Source organism: Delphinus delphis, chromosome 10 (genome assembly GCF_949987515.2).
Source record: "Delphinus delphis chromosome 10, mDelDel1.2, whole genome shotgun sequence".
Taxonomy (NCBI): domain Eukaryota; kingdom Metazoa; phylum Chordata; class Mammalia; order Artiodactyla; family Delphinidae; genus Delphinus; species Delphinus delphis.
The window spans coordinates 22313428-22331384 of record NC_082692.2 but is presented as its reverse complement, the minus strand read 5'-3'; the positions used below and the strand labels follow the sequence as shown (position 1 = coordinate 22331384).

The 17957-nt window shown below is 48.2% G+C and overlaps 2 protein-coding genes across 2 annotated transcripts in view; one reads left to right on the top strand and one right to left on the bottom strand.

Annotated features, from left to right (window-relative positions):
- Positions 1-16863, bottom strand: part of MOG (myelin oligodendrocyte glycoprotein) — a 29422-nt gene extending 12559 nt beyond the window's left edge. The window contains exon 1 of the mRNA XM_069541100.1: positions 16820-16863. The gene's annotated coding sequence lies outside the window, so the exon portion shown is untranslated. The remainder of the gene's footprint in view (positions 1-16819) is intronic.
- On the top strand, positions 13292-16382 carry LOC132432675 (gamma-aminobutyric acid type B receptor subunit 1-like). The gene is made up of 3 exons (XM_060023388.1): positions 13292-13404; positions 14081-14284; positions 15058-16382. Exons 1-3 carry the CDS (start codon positions 13311-13313, stop codon positions 15378-15380), a joined length of 621 nt encoding a protein of 206 aa, XP_059879371.1. The 5' UTR covers positions 13292-13310; the 3' UTR covers positions 15381-16382.
- Positions 16864-17957: the final 1094 nt, after the last annotated feature.

The following is a 17957-nucleotide window of genomic DNA, read 5'->3' as shown; positions in this document are numbered from 1 at the left end:
TGGAGACAATCTATATTAGTACCTAAAGAACATCCTTGTTATTTTACACAGCTACACAATATTTTATGGCATGAATGTATCATACTTATTTAACTAGTTTCCCAGGACATTTAGATTGTTTCAATTTTTAAAAAAAATTTTACTAGGTTAAATAAAAATGTATTCAATTAATTTACATCAATAAATATTTAACAGAAACGATGTGTGTCAAGCTTTATATTAGGCTCTGATTGTAAAAGTTTCAGTAAGATGAAGAAAAAAGCATTTTTTTTTGGCCGCCCTGTGCTGCAGCTTGTGGGATCTTAGCTTCCCGAACCCCGGCCCCCTGCAGTGGAAGCCCGGAAAGCCAGGGAATTCCCAAGAATGTTCTTGCTTTCTTTGTGGTTTCACTCTTGACCTGTCATGGTGGCTTTGTTTTTGTTTTTGCTATTTAATATCACATTCCTTCAGGCACTGGGATACTTACGGGGGTGAATGCAGGCCTTCCCATGTGCCTGGGGTCCTGCCTCTCAACTTGGCAAGACAGGTATATATGTCTGACCCCACCTCTCCCCTGTGCCCAGGCTCCTGCTGGGAGAGGGCAGCACAGAGAGTGGCAATGGTTCCTGGGGGGAGTTGAAGGCAACTAAAAACCAGTCCTGGGGAGGCTGAGAAGTGAGATCAAGCTTGAACCTCGGCTCCAAGCCCTCAGTACATGTTCTATTACCCCATCAGACTTCACTTACAAAACACAAATTGAAAGAAAATTATTAAGAATTTCAAGATAGTGACACAGAGCATCATGGCCCAAACATAGTGTCCCTTCCTAAGCATGGGCCCTGTGTGACTGCCTGTCAAATGCCCATGAAGTTCACTGCCTTCTACACAGGTGAAGTTGTTGGCTCAAAGTGCATGTGCAATTGCAGTTTTAATAAATGTTGATAAATTACCCAGCACAAAGTTGTATACTTTGTACAGGTGGACACACTATACCTCTCAGCTTTCTCCTCTGTAAATGGGGGATACTGACATCCACCTCATTAGGGCTGTGAACAGAATTACATGAATGACCCATGGGAACTGTGAATGGTACACAGTAAACATTCTGTAAGTGCCGTTATTAGCTCTCACTTGCAGTGATTTTTCTTCTGGAACTCCCTCTAGTGGTATAAATCTCAGGAGGAGATTGATATTTTCTTTTCCACTTTTGTGGTCTTATTTTCATAGTATATGTGTGTTTAAACTGGTCTGCAAATTCCATGGAGACTCAGTGACCGATAGGCTGTAAAATGTCTAATGTATATCTGTTTAGCCCAGTGTTTCATGGATCTGCAGGAAAAATGAGAACACTGATCTGAATCAAGCTGATGCAGGTACCCAGCAAGTGAGTTCTTGTACCCAAAGGTTTACATTTTATCTATTAACATTTTCCCCCATTTTGGTGTCTTTTTTGTTATTATTCTGAAAATTTTTCATTTTTTCAAAAAGAAAAACATTCAGCTTTTTATGAATCAGGTGAGTCAAACACTTAAGCTTACTTACCCGCGCCCCCCAGTAAATGGGAATGAATTTGTGCTGATTTTGAGCAAAATGTTATGAGTTGTCCTATGGAAGAGGCATTAAACTGTTCTGCAGGTCTTCGTGGGGTAAAACAATTAGGTGCAAGTCCTCGAACGTAGATTTCAGTTCAATACAAAGGAGAATCTTCTCTCCATCAGAATCGTCCAGCCCTGGCAGAGACTGAGGGAGCGAGCTTCCCATCCCTGGACATCCAGCCAACATAGAATGGGAAGTTAGGCTAGGTAACTCTAAGGTTTTTCCCTAGCTATAAGACCCTACGAGGATATACATTTTCCTTTCTCGTCTTTTTTTCCCGCTCCTGCCGCCTCCTTACAATCTCCCCAACGCCTTCACTCTCCACCAACATTCCCTAAGGATCTTGCAGGGGAAGGCCCAGGAGGAGCTCCCAGTCTGCCTCGCAACAGCTGACGTACTCAACTTCCCGCCGATAATTGGTTGCCAGGAGCCCTTGGGGGCGGAGAATAAGGCGGTGACTACACATATTCCGGCAAAAGCGAGGCGCCTGCGGACCGTGCAGTGACATCCAGTTCCAAAGGGCAAACCTTTTCTTGCCCTGTCACTTCAGACCCACCGCCCTTGGTTACCTGCCTTCCTCCCCTGTCCGCTTCGTTCCTCTGCTTTTGTCCATCCTGGATTATGGAAGCCTAAAATGTTGCGGGGCGAATAGCTTAGGAGAGGGAAGACCCAGGTGGCCATTTTGGCATCTGGCCCAGTTCCTGAGAGCACCCACCAGTGATGGCCCTTCAGTCACTACACGATTGCTCCGATAGAAGGAAAACACAGTGGTGGCCATTTTGGAGCTGGGCGACTGTCATTTTGGCCATCATCTTAAAGCCTGGCCACTACAGCACCCCGCCGGCCTCCCAGCAGAGAAAACTATATGGAGAGAGAATTCTGTAGTATGGAAATCTTAAAGCTCTTTCAGGACTCCTTATATCCCTATTCCAGAATATGGCGGACCTGCGTCTCCATATATATATGGATATATATAATATATATAATATGGATATATATAATATATATCTATATAAACCTGGATGCTCAGATGCAAATTTCAGCTCCATGCAGCTGATTGATGTCAGACTCCAGTTTACTGTCCTGGGGGAGGACTTGTTACCTTGGAAAGTAAAGAAACTTCCGTGTTTCTTTACTTCCGTGTAGGATTGAATATAAGGTACGCAAAGTACTTAGGTCTGTGTCTGGCTCTCAAAAACCGTAATAACACCTTTTGTGCAGGGCCTGGGCATAGAAAGTCAAGCCATGAGGGCAGGACTTTATCTTGTTTTCCCTGTATCCTCCTTGGCTAGAAGAGTGAGGGATACATAATAGAATAGGTTTGTGGAAAGAATGAACAGCAAAGTGGAATCCTAACCTTCTGATCTCCAGCCTTTGTATTCTCCTCGCTTTGTAGTCTCCTCCCTTTCAGGCTGTGGGTTCCCCCTTCATGCACCTTCTTGCATTGTAATCCCTCTAGGTCAATATTTACACTCTTACTTAATCTAGATCACACCAACTTGTCAACTCAAAGGTTAGTTTGTGTGTGTGTGTGTGTGGTTGCACTGGGTCTTAGATGAGACATGCGGGCTCCTTAGTTCTGGCATGCGAACTCTTAGTTGTGGCATGCGTGTGGGATCTAGTTCCCTGACCAAGGATTGAACCTCGGTCCCCTGCATTGGGATCGCGGAGTCTTAACTACTGCGCCACCAGGGAAGTCCCCAGAGGTTAGTAGTTTTGACTTTTGACCTTGAAGCCTGGATTAAGGGCTTTGTGTGATGAGGAACTTCAGGTGTCTGCTAGCCTGGAGGGAGCTATTTTGAGGGGTAAGGATGACCAATGATAAATGACTTTGGTTGATTTTCAGGGGCCAAAGGTGGTTTAGCCGGAGCCAGCATCTCCTCTCCCTTCCCCCTCACCTTTCCCTTCTCTTAATGTTATTCCCCACGGCCACTTCCACCGCTTCCAAGACTCTCACAGGACCCAAGTCTTCCTCTCTGTGTCATCTTCCCTGCTGCTCCAGGAAAGGAAGACATTAGTTTTACCCACCAGCGGCAATCCCATTTCTGTGTATATTTCAGGGGACATTGAGGCTTCTGGAGCCACAGCACCCAGCTGCTCAAGAATCCTTCAAGTGTCAGATGAGAAAACCGATGTCCAGATTTTTTAATCAATCAAGTTGACTCAAACTTAGTCTTTCTTGTTGAATGAGCTTTAGGACAGCCATTTTGACCAACTGGAGCAATTTGATTCCCATTTACCCTTGGTTCTCAGCAGCATTCCAAATGGTTGGTGTTGCCAAGTCATCTGATAAAGGAGGCATGTTAGGTATAGTTTTATCTCAGAAAAAAATGTTATAGAGGAGGAAAAAAACCTATCATGTTAATATCTTTGACTGTAGGATTTTAAATACGCTTCCTGAAACCGTTGATTCAGGTACTGACTTACTAACAAACCACAGAAGTTCAACCAGCTCAGTTAGTCTGGTGAAGCTATTCCCTCAAAGAAGGACAAGGATTTTGAAAGGAGATGGTAAACTATAAAGGGGACTGGGGCCTTAAAATTAGTGAGAGTGGAGTTGAATGTGGAGACATGTGTGTCTGGAGGCGGGCGGGGCGGGGGGAGATAGTCCTGGGTACAGTGGTTTTGTGTTGGGTATGGCTATACCTCTGGTGTGGCCTTGAGATATTATGGTGATAGCCATATTAGCCCAGCACAGCTTTCTGCCTAACTGGGGTTAATCAGGGCTACACACTATTGTATTCAAATCAAGGCTAGGAAACTGCCAGAATTGAGGCATTTCCTCTTTATTTCATACACTGTTTGATATAGTTTCACAGTGAGCATATGGCCTTTATAATTATGATTTTTTTAAAAGTTACAAAACAAACAAACCTGGAAATTCTCCTTAGTTGGGAAAAATACTGTTTCTGGAGGGAATCTAAGGTTGCCTTGTAACTAGTGCCATCTAGTGGTCAGGTTAAGTTATTGCTCTGAGGTTGGACACAAAGCTAGCGCTGGGAAGACACTGGGTGGAGTTCAGTCGGGATCTGCCCCAGTGAGAGTACTTAGTGGACGACATACCATAGTCGTTTGACAAAGTTGTACAGAGCTTATACTTACTGAAGTATTAATGCATCAATGAACTCACATTTACTCAGGACTTAGAATCGAGAAAAATGGTTGTAGGTGCTCAGCCCATGCTAGTCGTGCTTCTATTTGGAGCCATTTCATCCTCCTTCCTGACCACCATCCTGCTCTTCCCACTTTAACCTCCAGTTTACTTTGTGCTCTTCCATCATGGGCCCCTAGAGTTAGAGGCTACATTGTTACCCTCAATCCCTTTAGTAACATGTTGGTAAGAAGCTAGCAAATTCAGGGATACTTGCTTGGTACATTCCTGCTATTTAAAAAGTTCCCCACAATAGCTTCAGTTGGGTTGGATTTAGGGAGGGAGACTTCAAAGGGCATTGGTTCTAGGATTTAGGACAGTGAGTACAGAAGGAAGATGAAAGAAGACACCCTGTCTTGCCTGCTGGCTGCTTTACAGCAACCAGGGACAAGAGGGTCACCTGTTCTCCTAAGGTCTACTGGGTCTTGGTCTCCCTCTTCTTTTTATTTGTCCCCTTCTTCTGTCCTACTTGTAATTATCAAGACAGAATGAAAGTTTGCTCCAGATACAGTTGGAAATTCTCCACCTTTGTCCCTATTTCACAGCAGGATCTTGGAATAAGACCAAGAAGGCTGATCTTTGGAAGGGCACTTCCTTAAGAGCAGCAGGAAAGGCAGCAGGACCATCTTCCTGGTAGCATCTTGCTGTACTAGTAGAGTGGTCTGACTTGGGCCACCATTAGAGCTGCCATGTGGGTGTAAACTTATGCATGCACCAGAAATTATACCCGTAATGCCATTAGAGGACTTGTGAGTGGTGGGAGATGAGCAGCGGTCCTGCCAGGCCTAATGCCGGTGAGGAAGCTTCAGTCTGCTAACCGTAAGGGCTACTGGGCAGTAAGGGAAGGGTACTGGGAAGCAAGGGAAGGGTATGGGCATCCCAGCATTGTGGACAGCTAAATAACAGCACCTGCAAATAAGGCAAGTAAGTAGAGATATTGCTAAAAGGGAACATACAGAAAAACACTGGAGAAGTCTTCTTGGAGAGGGACCCTGCCTGTGTCCCCACCAAGCTCCCTGCTCTGTGGCAGGGTGAATCTACTCCTAACAGAAATCTTACCCACATAATGATTGCCCCGTCGGTTTTATCCACATTAGCAATGCTGATGTGCAGATAACTCTCAGGGAGACAGACCCCTAGGTGCCTTGGGGATGCTTCCCACAGCTGGTCATCAGGATGAGCAGGGTCTTTAAAGTCAGATAAATGTTCACATCTTGGCTTATTATGTGTGAGACATTGGGCAAATTATTACATTTATTTGCATTTCATTTTCCCCATTTACAAAATGGAAATAAAGATATCTATGTCAGAGAATGTTATAAGGAGCAAGTGAGACAATCCAAGTAAAGTACACAACCCCAAACTGTTTATAATAAATGCTATTATTATGACCCTGTAACTCACAGAGTGGAAAGACCTAAACGCGTGGAGGGTGTATCACCATTATGGCCTGTGGAATAAAGTACCCATTTCACCAATAACTAGAAGGTCTTTGACAAACAACAAAGACCACCAAGAGGGTAATAGGCTTGGAAAATGGTGTGATAATTCTGTACAGTGGAGTGAATACTGATCTTTGAGTCAGAAGATGTTTTTATTGATTGATCTTTTATCAAACTTCTAACCAAATAGCAGGCACTGTGCAGCTCTCGTAGGAGGGAAAAAATGGGCACCATAAGTCCCTGCCCTCATGGAGCTTAAGATCTGGTCAGGAAGGCAGATGTTAAGTAAATGATTCCACAATTAAGTTAATTACCAATGAAATAAGTGCTTTGAATGATGAATACAGTGTGTCAAGAGAGCACTTAGCAGGGTGGGGAGGGGGTTTAGGTTAGTCTGAGGAATTCAGGGAAGGTTTCCTTGAGGAGGTGATATTTAAGCTGTTAATGAAGTGAAGATGGTATGGGGTGGGGAGGTGGAGGAGGAGGAGGGCATCTCCAGGCAGAGGAGACTGGTGTCTCCTGATTTGAAAGTACTGTATTTGAGCAGCTTAAAAAATGTAATCAGGCCAGCATGGCTGGAGCACTGTGAGTGAGGAGGGAGGACCTGAGACCTGGGTTTTTTGCCCAGCTCTGCTATTTATTGCCTGTGTGACCTTGGGCAGGTCATTTAAACTTTCTGAGCAGCAGTTTTCTCATGTGACAAATGGAGATATTACCACACTGAAGCAGTTGAAAGGATTAAGAGAGATGTGAGTTCTTTGTAAATTATGCACTAATAAAGGTATTATGTTTCTGTGCTGATCTAAGTGCAATGAATACTGAAAGCATCGGAACGTGTGGATGAGTCATGTTGGTTTTTAGAGTTTCAGAGTGATGGCTTGGAAGAATAGGGAAGAGTTAAAACTCAGCAGGTGTTTGTTTACTCTAGGTTGCTAAAAGCAGAGCTTGCTTCACAGCTGTTCTAGGCATTGCCTTCTGCTAGGATTTGAATGGTACATATGGTTCTCTGGACCAGGGAAGGACCCACCTGCCCCACTGTAATAGGGTCATGGTTTTCATATAGTGCCTTTATGGAGATCCTCAATGGTGTTTTTTTTTGTTTTTTGTTTTTGCGGTACGCGGGCCTCTTACTGTTGTGGCCTCTCCCGTTGCGAAGCACAGGCTCCGGATGCGCAGGCTCAGCGGCCATGGCCCATGGGCCCAGCCGCTCCGCGGCATGTGGGATCTTCCGGGACCGGGGCACGAACCCGCGTCCCCTGCATAGGCAGGTGGACTCTCAACCACTGCACCACCAGGGAAGCCCCATCTCAATGGTGTTTTTATGGTATTTCCATAAATAGAATTTCTAGTCTGTATGTATACACACACACGTATAACTGAATCACTGGAAACTAATACAACATTGTAAATCAACTATACTTCAATAAAAATTTAAAAAATAATAAAAAGACATTTCTAGTCTGTTGCTTCAGATGTGTTCATCTGACTCCTAGAAACATCTATTTGTAAAAATTTTCTCATGTTTATACAGTCGGTTCCACACATGCTTTTCTGTAATTCCAAAGTCTGCAACATTCTGAAAACCAAAAATTTTGTTTCTAACTCATTTGGGTGGCAAAACCTGGCCTGACTTGCATCCATTTTGTGGCAAAGCCAGAGGCGACGCTATTTATAGTCTTTGTTAACTCAACCTAATGTTAATAGTCATGCATTTTACTGCAGAAACATAATTGTGTTTATTATGGGCTTGAGACCTGCATATACATATCAGATAATAAGAGTTTCCAACATTTTGTAGCTTCTAATAGAAAAATCTGGGTGATGTGTCTTTTTTTTTTTTTTTTTTTTTTTTTTTTGGTGATGTGTCTTTTTACTCTGAATATTATTTGGTTAGTGTGCTAGTGTGTTTAGCATAAGTGAGAATCATTATAGGGTACATGAATTGGACATATCAGAAGAGACAAGTCTGTTGCAGCAAAATGAACAAACAAAAACCCCACCAACCAATTTCATACATGCATTAAGATGCACTCACTTTTCGAAATGGTATGAATAATTATGTACATGTACTCATACCTGGTATATACTTAATTATATATATTTAAATAAACATAATACTTGTTTATTTTTAAATCCTTAAAAATCCAATTGTCTCATAGTTCCAGGAGTAGAAATACACACTAAATTTGTTTGTGAGAATGGAATATTTTCTAAATCTGTTAACCTGACCTCATATACCCTTTAGAAGAGGGACAAACTTACCATTTTCCTTTTTTGTGGCTTAGGTTGACTGAGCATTTCATTACGTTGTGTTCATTCATTATTATAGAAGGGCTTATTTATGGAGAAATTATTTGCAGAGGTAACTCATGGTGTCAACTTTGTAATCTGGTTATTGGCCCTGAGATCCTGTGAGACAGTGCTCCCCGTGACCCCAGAGCACCTTGTGGGTAGGGGAGGTAAGCACTTGACCAGGCATTCACAGTGTGGCTTTTTTATTTTATTGAAGTTTTGTGAATTCCAGACTGGGTTCCTCTGTATATGCCTGCGTGAAGTCCAGCATGTAAATAACTTCATGTTTGAATTTTAAATCTTCATCCCATACATGTTCTAAACAGCAAGGGCTGTGTACGACAGAAACGCCCCCACTGAAGGTAAGTCTTTCATCCTAATGTAAGAGGGCACCAATATCCTCCCTTCACACAGTCACCACTGCTGCTTTAGATGGAAGACAGAACTGAAATGCAGTTTGACCTCTGATAAAGAATGCCTTGAGGTGGGACTTGGGTGAGAGAAGTGCCTTGAGACTAAGTCTCTGAAAGCCTTGGAAAGAATTTGGAAATGGAGTAAAAGACTTGAATTCAAATATTGGCTCTGTTGATTTTGTAGCTGGATGTCCTTTTTTTTTTTTTTTTTTTTTTGTCCTTTGATTTGCTTCTTAATTTCTCTAAATCACAGTTTACTTGGCTCCAAAATTAAAGCACTAACATCTACTCTGCATGGTTGTGAGAGAATTAACTTGGATACCATCCCCTCACCCCGAAAGCACCTAGTATCTAGCAGATCATCAATAAGTTAAGCTACTTTGGTTAATATGTTTCCAGAGCTTACAAGGTGTTAAGTTCTGGGCTCTTTGCTCTCAGGGTTGGAAAGAAGACAGGAAAGGAAGTGGAAGTATGGGAAATAAAATGAACAAGGAGATTGGTCATTCTCAGGTAATTCAAGTGGGAAAACCACCATCTCTATGAAAAACAGTCAAAAACTGAGAAAAGAGGTGGTTTCTCCAAAGGCACAAAGAATACAGGAGTGATGGCAGAAGGATGGAATCAGGTCCAGGGACTTTTCCGGAGGAGAGGACTTCTGTGCCTGGTGTGGAAGGAGGAAGTGGATTGGCTGTGGGGAGGGTGGGGTTAGGGTACTCAAGCCGTGACTGGGGAAGGACCTCAATAAATGTCCCTGAGGGATATGGACCGGGAAGCTGGGAAGCTATATTGGAAGATAAAAAGTGTGAAAGGAGGAAGTTGCAGCTACTGGTGGAAAAAGGTGAGTGGTTTGTATAGTGAATATAATTGGAGCCTCTCTCCACACCCTCAAATGCCTCTGCCCACTGAATAACAGATATTGGCTAGACTGTTTCAATGGACTTTGGAAGGTTAAAAGAAAATAAAACCCAACTTTAAAAAGAGAAAGGTAACCCTTGTAAAACATTTGAACAAAAATTGAACAAATATGACCAAAAAAGATTATCTAATAATTCATGGCCCCAGAGGTAATCACTGCTGACATTTTGATGTATTTTCTTTCAGCTTTTAAACACATATTATATCACAGTTGTACACATTTTGTATTCTGCTTTTTTTTCCCCAAACTCTCATGTTTTCCCATGTAAATGTCATTAGATACTCTTTTGAACATGTTTTTATAACTATTCCTTTGAACAGACTACATTCTAATTTATTGAATCAATAAACACTCTGTGATTTGGACATTAAAGTTGTTTCCTTTCCTGGATTAGCATCAGGAGTGTGGTGATTAATATTACCAAGATAATTTTCAAGTTCATAGAATCATAGACTCCTCTTTTCCAGGGGGGGATTCCATCCTTTCATCCTCCTCAATTCAGCATAGTAAAGGACTCAGGACTTCAGGGAAGCCAGAGACAAGTTTCCAGAATGAACGACAAGGGAATTCCCTGGCACTCTCAGCATCTAGGGCCCCGGGTTCAATTCCTGGTCAGGGAACAACGATCCCACAAGTCTTGCATGTGGCAAAAAACAAACAAACAAACAAAAGCCAAAACCAAAAAACACAAAAACTAGGTGAGGAACTTGTGGGGTCCTGAGAGAATGCCTACTCAGATACTCCCCTACATAAAGGCCCTGCTGGGACGGGGAAGGGTGTCCTCTGGGCACTCAACCTTGCCAGGACCATGAAAAAGCACCGAGACCAGAGAGCTGACCTAGCCCATAGACAGGGCACAGAGACAGGAAACTCTTCTTTCTAAAGCAATCTGGGAAAATTCTCATCCATATGATGCTTTTTCTGCTGCCAGTAACTTTACAGACACATTTTTGATTCTGCCCTGCTGAAAGAACGGCAGGTCACTCAGAGGAGGGGTTGCTATTATTTTCAGTGTTTAGAAATCCTGCCCCACTCTCTTCTTCTCTTCTGCCCATTTTCTAGCTCAGTGGTTCTCAGCCACTCCCTAGGGAACAGTTTGAAGATTCGTGGGCTTTCTTTTTGTAATTACAGTGATGAGGGGGGAACTGTGGGCCCTTATGGGTAGGGTAGGGGAATAAGATACTCTTCAAAGCACAGCCTGAACAAATGAAGAACTGTCCCTCCTCCAGATTCTCAAATGTCCCCTAGGACATTCATGTAGGTGAAAACTTGTGTTTAATTATCGGAGCCTAGAATTTAATACAATTTTAAAAGTGGTTTTAATATACAATGAACTTTCTAGGAATGCAATTACGGTTCTGCGTGAATTCAGGGAAGGCTGACTTTGCTATCAAGAGTTGTTCAACATTTCGTAAAGTCACCTCATTGATGGCGACGTGCTGGAGGTAGTTGAGTCACCAACTCAGCACCTGTATCATCCCGCATTTGTAGCAGTTCCAGCCCCGTAATTCTATGGATAAGTGCAAGCATCTGCCTACTTCATCATGACTTCAATACTCGTTAAAATACTGTTTATGTTCTTTTACTACAAATTACTTTTTTTCTTATGTCACAGACAGGGAATCATGTTGATTTTTTTAAAAGTTCTGTGTGTAGGTAGGTTATTTCCTCTATGAGCTTCAATTCAGCACAGTAAAGGAGTCATGACAAAATGTTTCAAGGGTTGAAGGTTGAGAACCTCAGTTCTAATCAGTCTCACAGCATTTGGCTTTTCCCCACCTCCTTCCCAGGACAAGCCAGACAGAAGCTTTTCGTTTTACCCCATCCTCCAGAAGGCGCCCTCTCTCTCCTCTGGCAGCCCAAACTCATTCCCATGAACAATATACACACGTGCGTGCGCACGCACATACTCTCACTCTCTCTCTCTCTCTCACACACACACACACACACACACACACACACACACAGGCACACACCTTCCATCACCAGACAACAGCCTGGAGCCTCCGGAACTGTCAAAAGGCCTGCACTTCCCCCACTGTCTCTAGAGCTCCCAGTTCTTCCTTAGTCAAGAAATATTGATTGCTAGGCCCTGCTGGAGTAGAGATAATGCTGGCTTCTGCCCACTTGGAGGCTCTTTATTTCCTGGTCTTTTTCTTTCTTTCTTTCTTTTTTCCCCTCCTACTTCAATTTCTCTCCTTGATGCTACCCTCTCCATCTTTTGCTTCCCATCCTCTCTCCGCCTTCCCTCCCCGAAGCAGGCGAGTAGCATTGCTGCTGGACCCAAGGAGCAGCTCTGGTCTCCAGCTCTGCCTTCTCCACCCAACTCCTGTCGCGCTGAGGCGGCTCCCGGCCTTCACCCCCTCCCCTCCCCGCCCATCCCCTGTCTGACCCTGGCTTCTCCTTTCTCTCCCACCCGTCTCGTTCTCTTCCTGGCCCTCGGCCTCTGCCTCTCCCGTCTCACCCCAACCAGGGCTGCCTTCTCTTTGTGCAGCCGTCTTTCTCCACCTGCATCCCAGATTCCCTGTCTCAGCGCCAGCTCCTCGGCCTTTGGCTCGGGCACCCTCGCCCCCACCTCAGCTTCCAGTGGTCTAGCCTGCGGGTCCCCGCGCGTGTGTGCTTGTGCACCGGCGTCCCTCTCCCCTACCTCGGAGCCCCGCTCCCTTGCCGCCCGCCCCCCGGCGCTGTGGGCGGTCCAGGGCGGGGCTGGGATCCGGGCGGCTCCCGGGGCTCGGGTTGTGGGAGGTGCCCTCTCCCCGGTCTCCCCCCGCCCTGTCTCCTCCCGCACCCTCCTTCTTCCCTCCGCCCGGGAGCTTTCCCCGGTCCCCGGCGCCGCCTCCTTCCCTCCCGGCTCCCCGCTCCCGCGGCCGCCGCTGCCCCGGGGAAGGAGAGACGGGGGTGGGGTTTGGGGGAGGTGAAAGAGGAGGAGAGACCCTGGCCGGCGAGGAGCCCGGATTCGCGGGGAGGAGGGTCGGGAGGAGGGGGAAGGTGGAAGAGAGAGGAGGGGGGAGCGGGGAGGAGCGGCGGGGCCTGGGGCCTTGAGGCCCGGGAGAGCCGGGGAGCTGGGCCGGAGCGCCGAGGTAAGAGCCAGGGCCCGGGGGAGGCAGTGCTTGGAGAGGGGCGCGCGGGGAGGGCCGAGCCGGGGGTCTGGGGGCCGCGGGAGAAGAGGAGCGGCGGGGAAGGAACCGGGAGCGGCGAGGCGGCCGATCCAGGGAGCGTGGGGAAGCCGGGCTCCGGCGAGCCGCGGGGGCCGGGGGAGAGGAGGTGGTGAGAGGTGGAGTCCCGGGAGGGTGGGGGGGGCCGAGGGAGGCAGGAGGAGGGTGGGGACAGGCTCTCTCTCCTCCTCTCCCCCCACCCCGCGCCGGGCTCCGCCCCCGCCTCCTCCACGGGGCGCTTTTCGGGTCCCCGGGCTGAGCCGGGTCGGAGCCCGGGAGGCGACCGGAGGGAGGCCGGGCCGCCTCTCGGGTCCGGGCCAGCGCCGGCGGGGCTCGGTCCGGTCCTCACGGCCGCCTCTCACTCAGATGCTGCTGCTGCTGCTGCTGCTGCCGCTGGCGCCACTCTTCCTCCGCCCCCCGGGCGCGGGCGGGGCGCAGACCCCCAACGCCACCTCGGAAGGTGCACCCTTCTCCGGCGACCTCGGGCACCCCTCCACTCCACTCCCCCTTTCCTCACATCCCCTCTACTATCCCGTCGGCCCTACGTAGCATCCCGGCCTGGCAGCCCCGTCTCCTCGGCCCCACTTTACTACTCCTGACCTCTTTTCCATCACCCCGCATTATTACCCAGCACCCGTTTCTCTGGCCCCCGGTTACCACACTAGGCCCCCTTCCTGTGACCCCGCATTATTCCCTCAACCCCGCCCCTCTTTCTGGGCCCCCCATTGCTACCTCAGTTCCGCCTTTTCCTTGGTCCCACCTTGCTGCCCAGGTGGCCTTGTAAGACCCCCCCCCATGCTAATTCAACTCAGATTCTCCTTTAGCCTTTCTTAGCAAACTCACTCGCATAGCATACCCTTTCACGATTTCTTAGTTACTTTTCTCCATTACCCCAACCAGCACCCTTCCCTTCCCACTTGTGAGCTCCTTGACCCTGCCTCATTCCGCTGTGTCCTTCCGCCCAGGGTCTGTACCCCTCCGCACTCTCACCCTCTCGCACCTCATCCCATCCCCTTTGTCCTCCACCTGCCCGTTGACCACGCCCTACCCTCCCCTGCCTCCCGCTGCTGACTCTGCCTTTTCCTTTTTCCCCACCATCCCTCTCTTTCCGCCTGCCTCTGGACTCACCCCCTCAGGTTGCCAGATCATACACCCGCCCTGGGAAGGGGGCATCAGGTACAGGGGCCTGACTCGAGACCAGGTGAAGGCTATCAACTTCCTGCCCGTGGACTATGAGATTGAGTATGTGTGCCGGGGGGAGCGCGAGGTCGTGGGGCCCAAGGTCCGCAAGTGCCTGGCCAACGGCTCCTGGACAGATATGGACACACCCAGCCGCTGTGGTGAGTAGCCTCTCAAAGCCCCTCTCCTCTTCAAGCGAATTCTTCTTCCTGTCTCAAACTTAGCATCATTGCTTGCAAGTCAGCACTTTAAATCCATTGTAACTAAATTCACAAGTACATTTATTGAACAACTACTACGTAAGAGGGGCTTTGCTGTGTGCAGTTGCAGGCAGCAAAGTTAGCAGCCTGCACATTTTATTTCATCCTCCCTTCATTAGGCCACTGCCCATTTGAGAAAATAACTTGGTTATTCATCTTGTGAGTTAGTCTCTTTGAGGATTATTAGTGGCAGATTATGCAAAAATATTCTAAAATGATTTCATCACATTTTCGAATACTTGTCTCCAACGGAGAGACCATATACCCCCAAACTAAAACCCAGTTTAACGTGAGTATAAGCCAACGATAATAAGGCAAATCTGACTGTGCATCTAAAGTTACATACATCCACACATTTCAAAGCCAAAGAACCGCCCACTGTAGCTGACTCTGAAGAGGTCCCATTTTATGTGCTTATAGCTCCATCTTGGGTTCCTAGGATGGAAATGCTTTTTCTTTTTCTTTTCTTTTTTTCTTTTTCTTTTTTTTGGAATGTGTGGATGCTTACAGGGTTAAGGGAGGAGTGGCAGCTAGAGAAGCTAATCCTTTTAACACCTGATTTCCTGCAGAGTAGGATGCTTGTGGACCCAAACTCAAATCTGAGCCCCCTCCCTGCTCCCTAGGGGGAAGGAGTCTTCTCCAACTCGCCTGTCTCTATTTTCCTGTCTCCACAGTCCGAATCTGCTCCAAGTCTTATTTGACCCTGGAAAATGGGAAGGTTTTCCTGACGGGTGGGGACCTCCCAGCTCTGGACGGAGCCCGGGTGGATTTCCGGTGTGACTCCGACTTCCATCTGGTGGGCAGCTCCCGGAGCATCTGTAGTCAGGGCCAGTGGAGCACCCCCAAGCCCCACTGCCAGGGTGAGGGGAACAGCTGCCTGCATGCAGCAGATGAGGACGCTTGTCAGAGGATGGGAGTGGGGTGGGAATGGATGGTGGGGAAAAATAGGGTGCTATACAAAATGGGGGGCATGGGGGAGGCAGAGGTGAATGCTTAACACTTTCCTCCATCCACCTGCCTCAAACTTGCTGCTGCAGTCCCCCGTGTCCACTTTATCTATGCTGGGGGCTTCCTTCCTTTACCTTTCTCTTTTTTAATATCTTCCCCGTGCTCCCAATCCTTGGGTCTCACATTTTCTCCTTTCCTGTGAATCTCTCCCTCCATCACCCTTCTTAAGGTTTAACTACTCCAGTTTTCCCCGGCCTCAGTTCCTTTCTCGAAACTTAGAACTTTCTATGCATAACCTTCTTCTAGAATTGATCCCTCTCCCTTCATTATATACCTGAATTATTGTAAAGACTCAGCAATAAATCATATATCATATTTAGAAAAATCGATAATATTGGAAAGGCTATCCGGGGTGGAAAATTATCAGGGTAAAAATTTAAAAGACTTAAAAGTGGGGGCAGAATTGTCAGAGTATTAAGGACTACCGAGGGATGGGGTGGGAAGAGGACAGTCCTTTTCTATACCTCCTGGACAACCTCCATCATTCCCCAAGGGAATCCGTCTTGTGTCCACCACCCCCTTTTTTTCCATCTAGTTCTGCAAACTTCCCCCTTTCCTGGGCACCCAGATTCTCCCTCTGCAGTCTTCTCTCCTGGGATGCAGGCATACTTCATGCTTCCTCTACCTTTGTAGACACTCTGCCTTTCAAGATCCTTGGACCTGGCTTTCCTCACTAATTATTCTGCTTGTAGTTTACCATTCCATTCTGGAAAGTGGGACTCCCAGCCAGGGGTGGATTTACTAAGAAGCTAATGAAGTTTAAGCTCCAGGGTTCCTCACTTATACAGGCCTCTTCTTGTGCTCGAATAATGTAGAAGGTTCTAATACTGTGTTCACATGTTCATAGGTTTTTGTAAAAATTGCAAAAGTAAGATATTTTAACAGCAATAGTTTAAAATCAATTGCATTTGTAATTTTTTTCGCTTAAAGAGAGACCCCCAAATTTTATAACATTTAGGCTCCACAAAACCAGGATCTACCCATGTTTTAGCTGTTGGCACACCTGTCTCAAATTCTGTTGTCCTATGAGAAATAAAAGAAGAAAACCAACAAGTCCTGACCCACAGCCCCACCTTGCTCTTATCCCCAGGCACCTTCCCCTCAGAAACGCAGGCTTCTGCTCCCCCCCCCACCCCGGTCTTCTTCGGCATGGACAGGTGTGGGAGGGGGCTGGGGATCAGGCCTGGGAAGCTGGGCACCACTGGTAACTCTTCTCTGATCCCCGTCTTTCCTGCTGCCAGTGAATCGAACGCCACACTCAGGTGAGATCGGAAACCCTCATCGCGTGCACAGCAATCCCCTTACCCTTCACTCTTCGCCCTCCACCCCCAGGGATTCTGCCCCTAGGCTCTGAGTTCTCATCCTTCCCATTCCTCCCCCACCTTCCCTCACCCACCCCAGTACGCGGCTGGCCCTTTCTTTCCCTACCTGTTTCCAGCCTCCAGTCCCGGTTTTCTGCGAGGCTGCGGTCCCTCCCATCTCCCCGCTTGGCTGCACGCCCCTCGGCTCCGCCTCCTCCCAGACTCCGCTTCGGCCTAATGGCAGAGCCCCAGCAGGGGGCGGCAGAGTGCTGGGAGACCCGGAGCTTCCACCTCGTCCTCCCCTGTGGGGTTCCTTCCGACCTTCTCTGGAACCTTTCCCTGCCTGCCCCCTTCCTAGGATTTCACCTGCTGACTCCATCAGCCTGGCCCAGCCATCTCACCCATTGCCAGGCCTCACTCTCCCTCCTTCAGCTCCTCCCCACATCCTTTCCTTCCCTACGCCCTTCCCCTTCTCTTTTATCTCAGTTCCTTCTCCCACCACCCTTTCTCAGCCTCTGTCCACCGAGCCCCGTGTTCCCTTCCTCTACCCCCATCACCTCCCCCTGTACCACGGCCCTCCCTCTTCCCCACCCAGCTCTCCCTCTCTCTCCAAAACCTTTCCCATCGCCCTCTCCCTCACCACCCTCAGTCCTTCACCCCAGCTATTCACACGCCCATTAAGACGCTTAGGCGCCAGCCCCTTTTCTCTCGCGTCCCACTCTCGTCCTCCCCTTCTCCATCGCTCGCCCCTCATGGCTTCAGCCTCCCGCGGCTCCCTCCGCCCACCCCGCCCTCCCGGCACGCCCCTTCGCCTCGTTCCTCCTCCACCAATGTTCCCTTAGGTGGGATCCTTCCCTTCCTCGTCCATCTCTTTCACCCTAGGGGTCGCATCCTCCCTCTCCTCCCCTCCTCTCACACTGGTTCCCACAGCGGCGCTCGCCTCCATCCCCGCCCGCTTCCTCCCTCCCTAACTCTGCCCCCCCACCCCGGCTGCCGCGCGCCGCCCTTGACGTCAGAGCCCCCTCCCAGCCCTGCATCTCCCTCCTCCTCCTCCCCTCGGTCGGTCAGTCAGTCCGCGAGGAGAGTCCGCGGTGGCGGTGGCGGTGGCGGGAGCTAGAGCCGTGGGGGCCGTACGAAGCCAACCCCCCCTGCTTCCCCGAGGCCCTATCCCCCTCCTCCGCACAAAACCAGGAATGGAGGCGCTTCCCCGACATCCCCTCAGCAGCCCTCCCCGGGAGAAGTGTCCCCCCTGAGCTCCTCCTCCT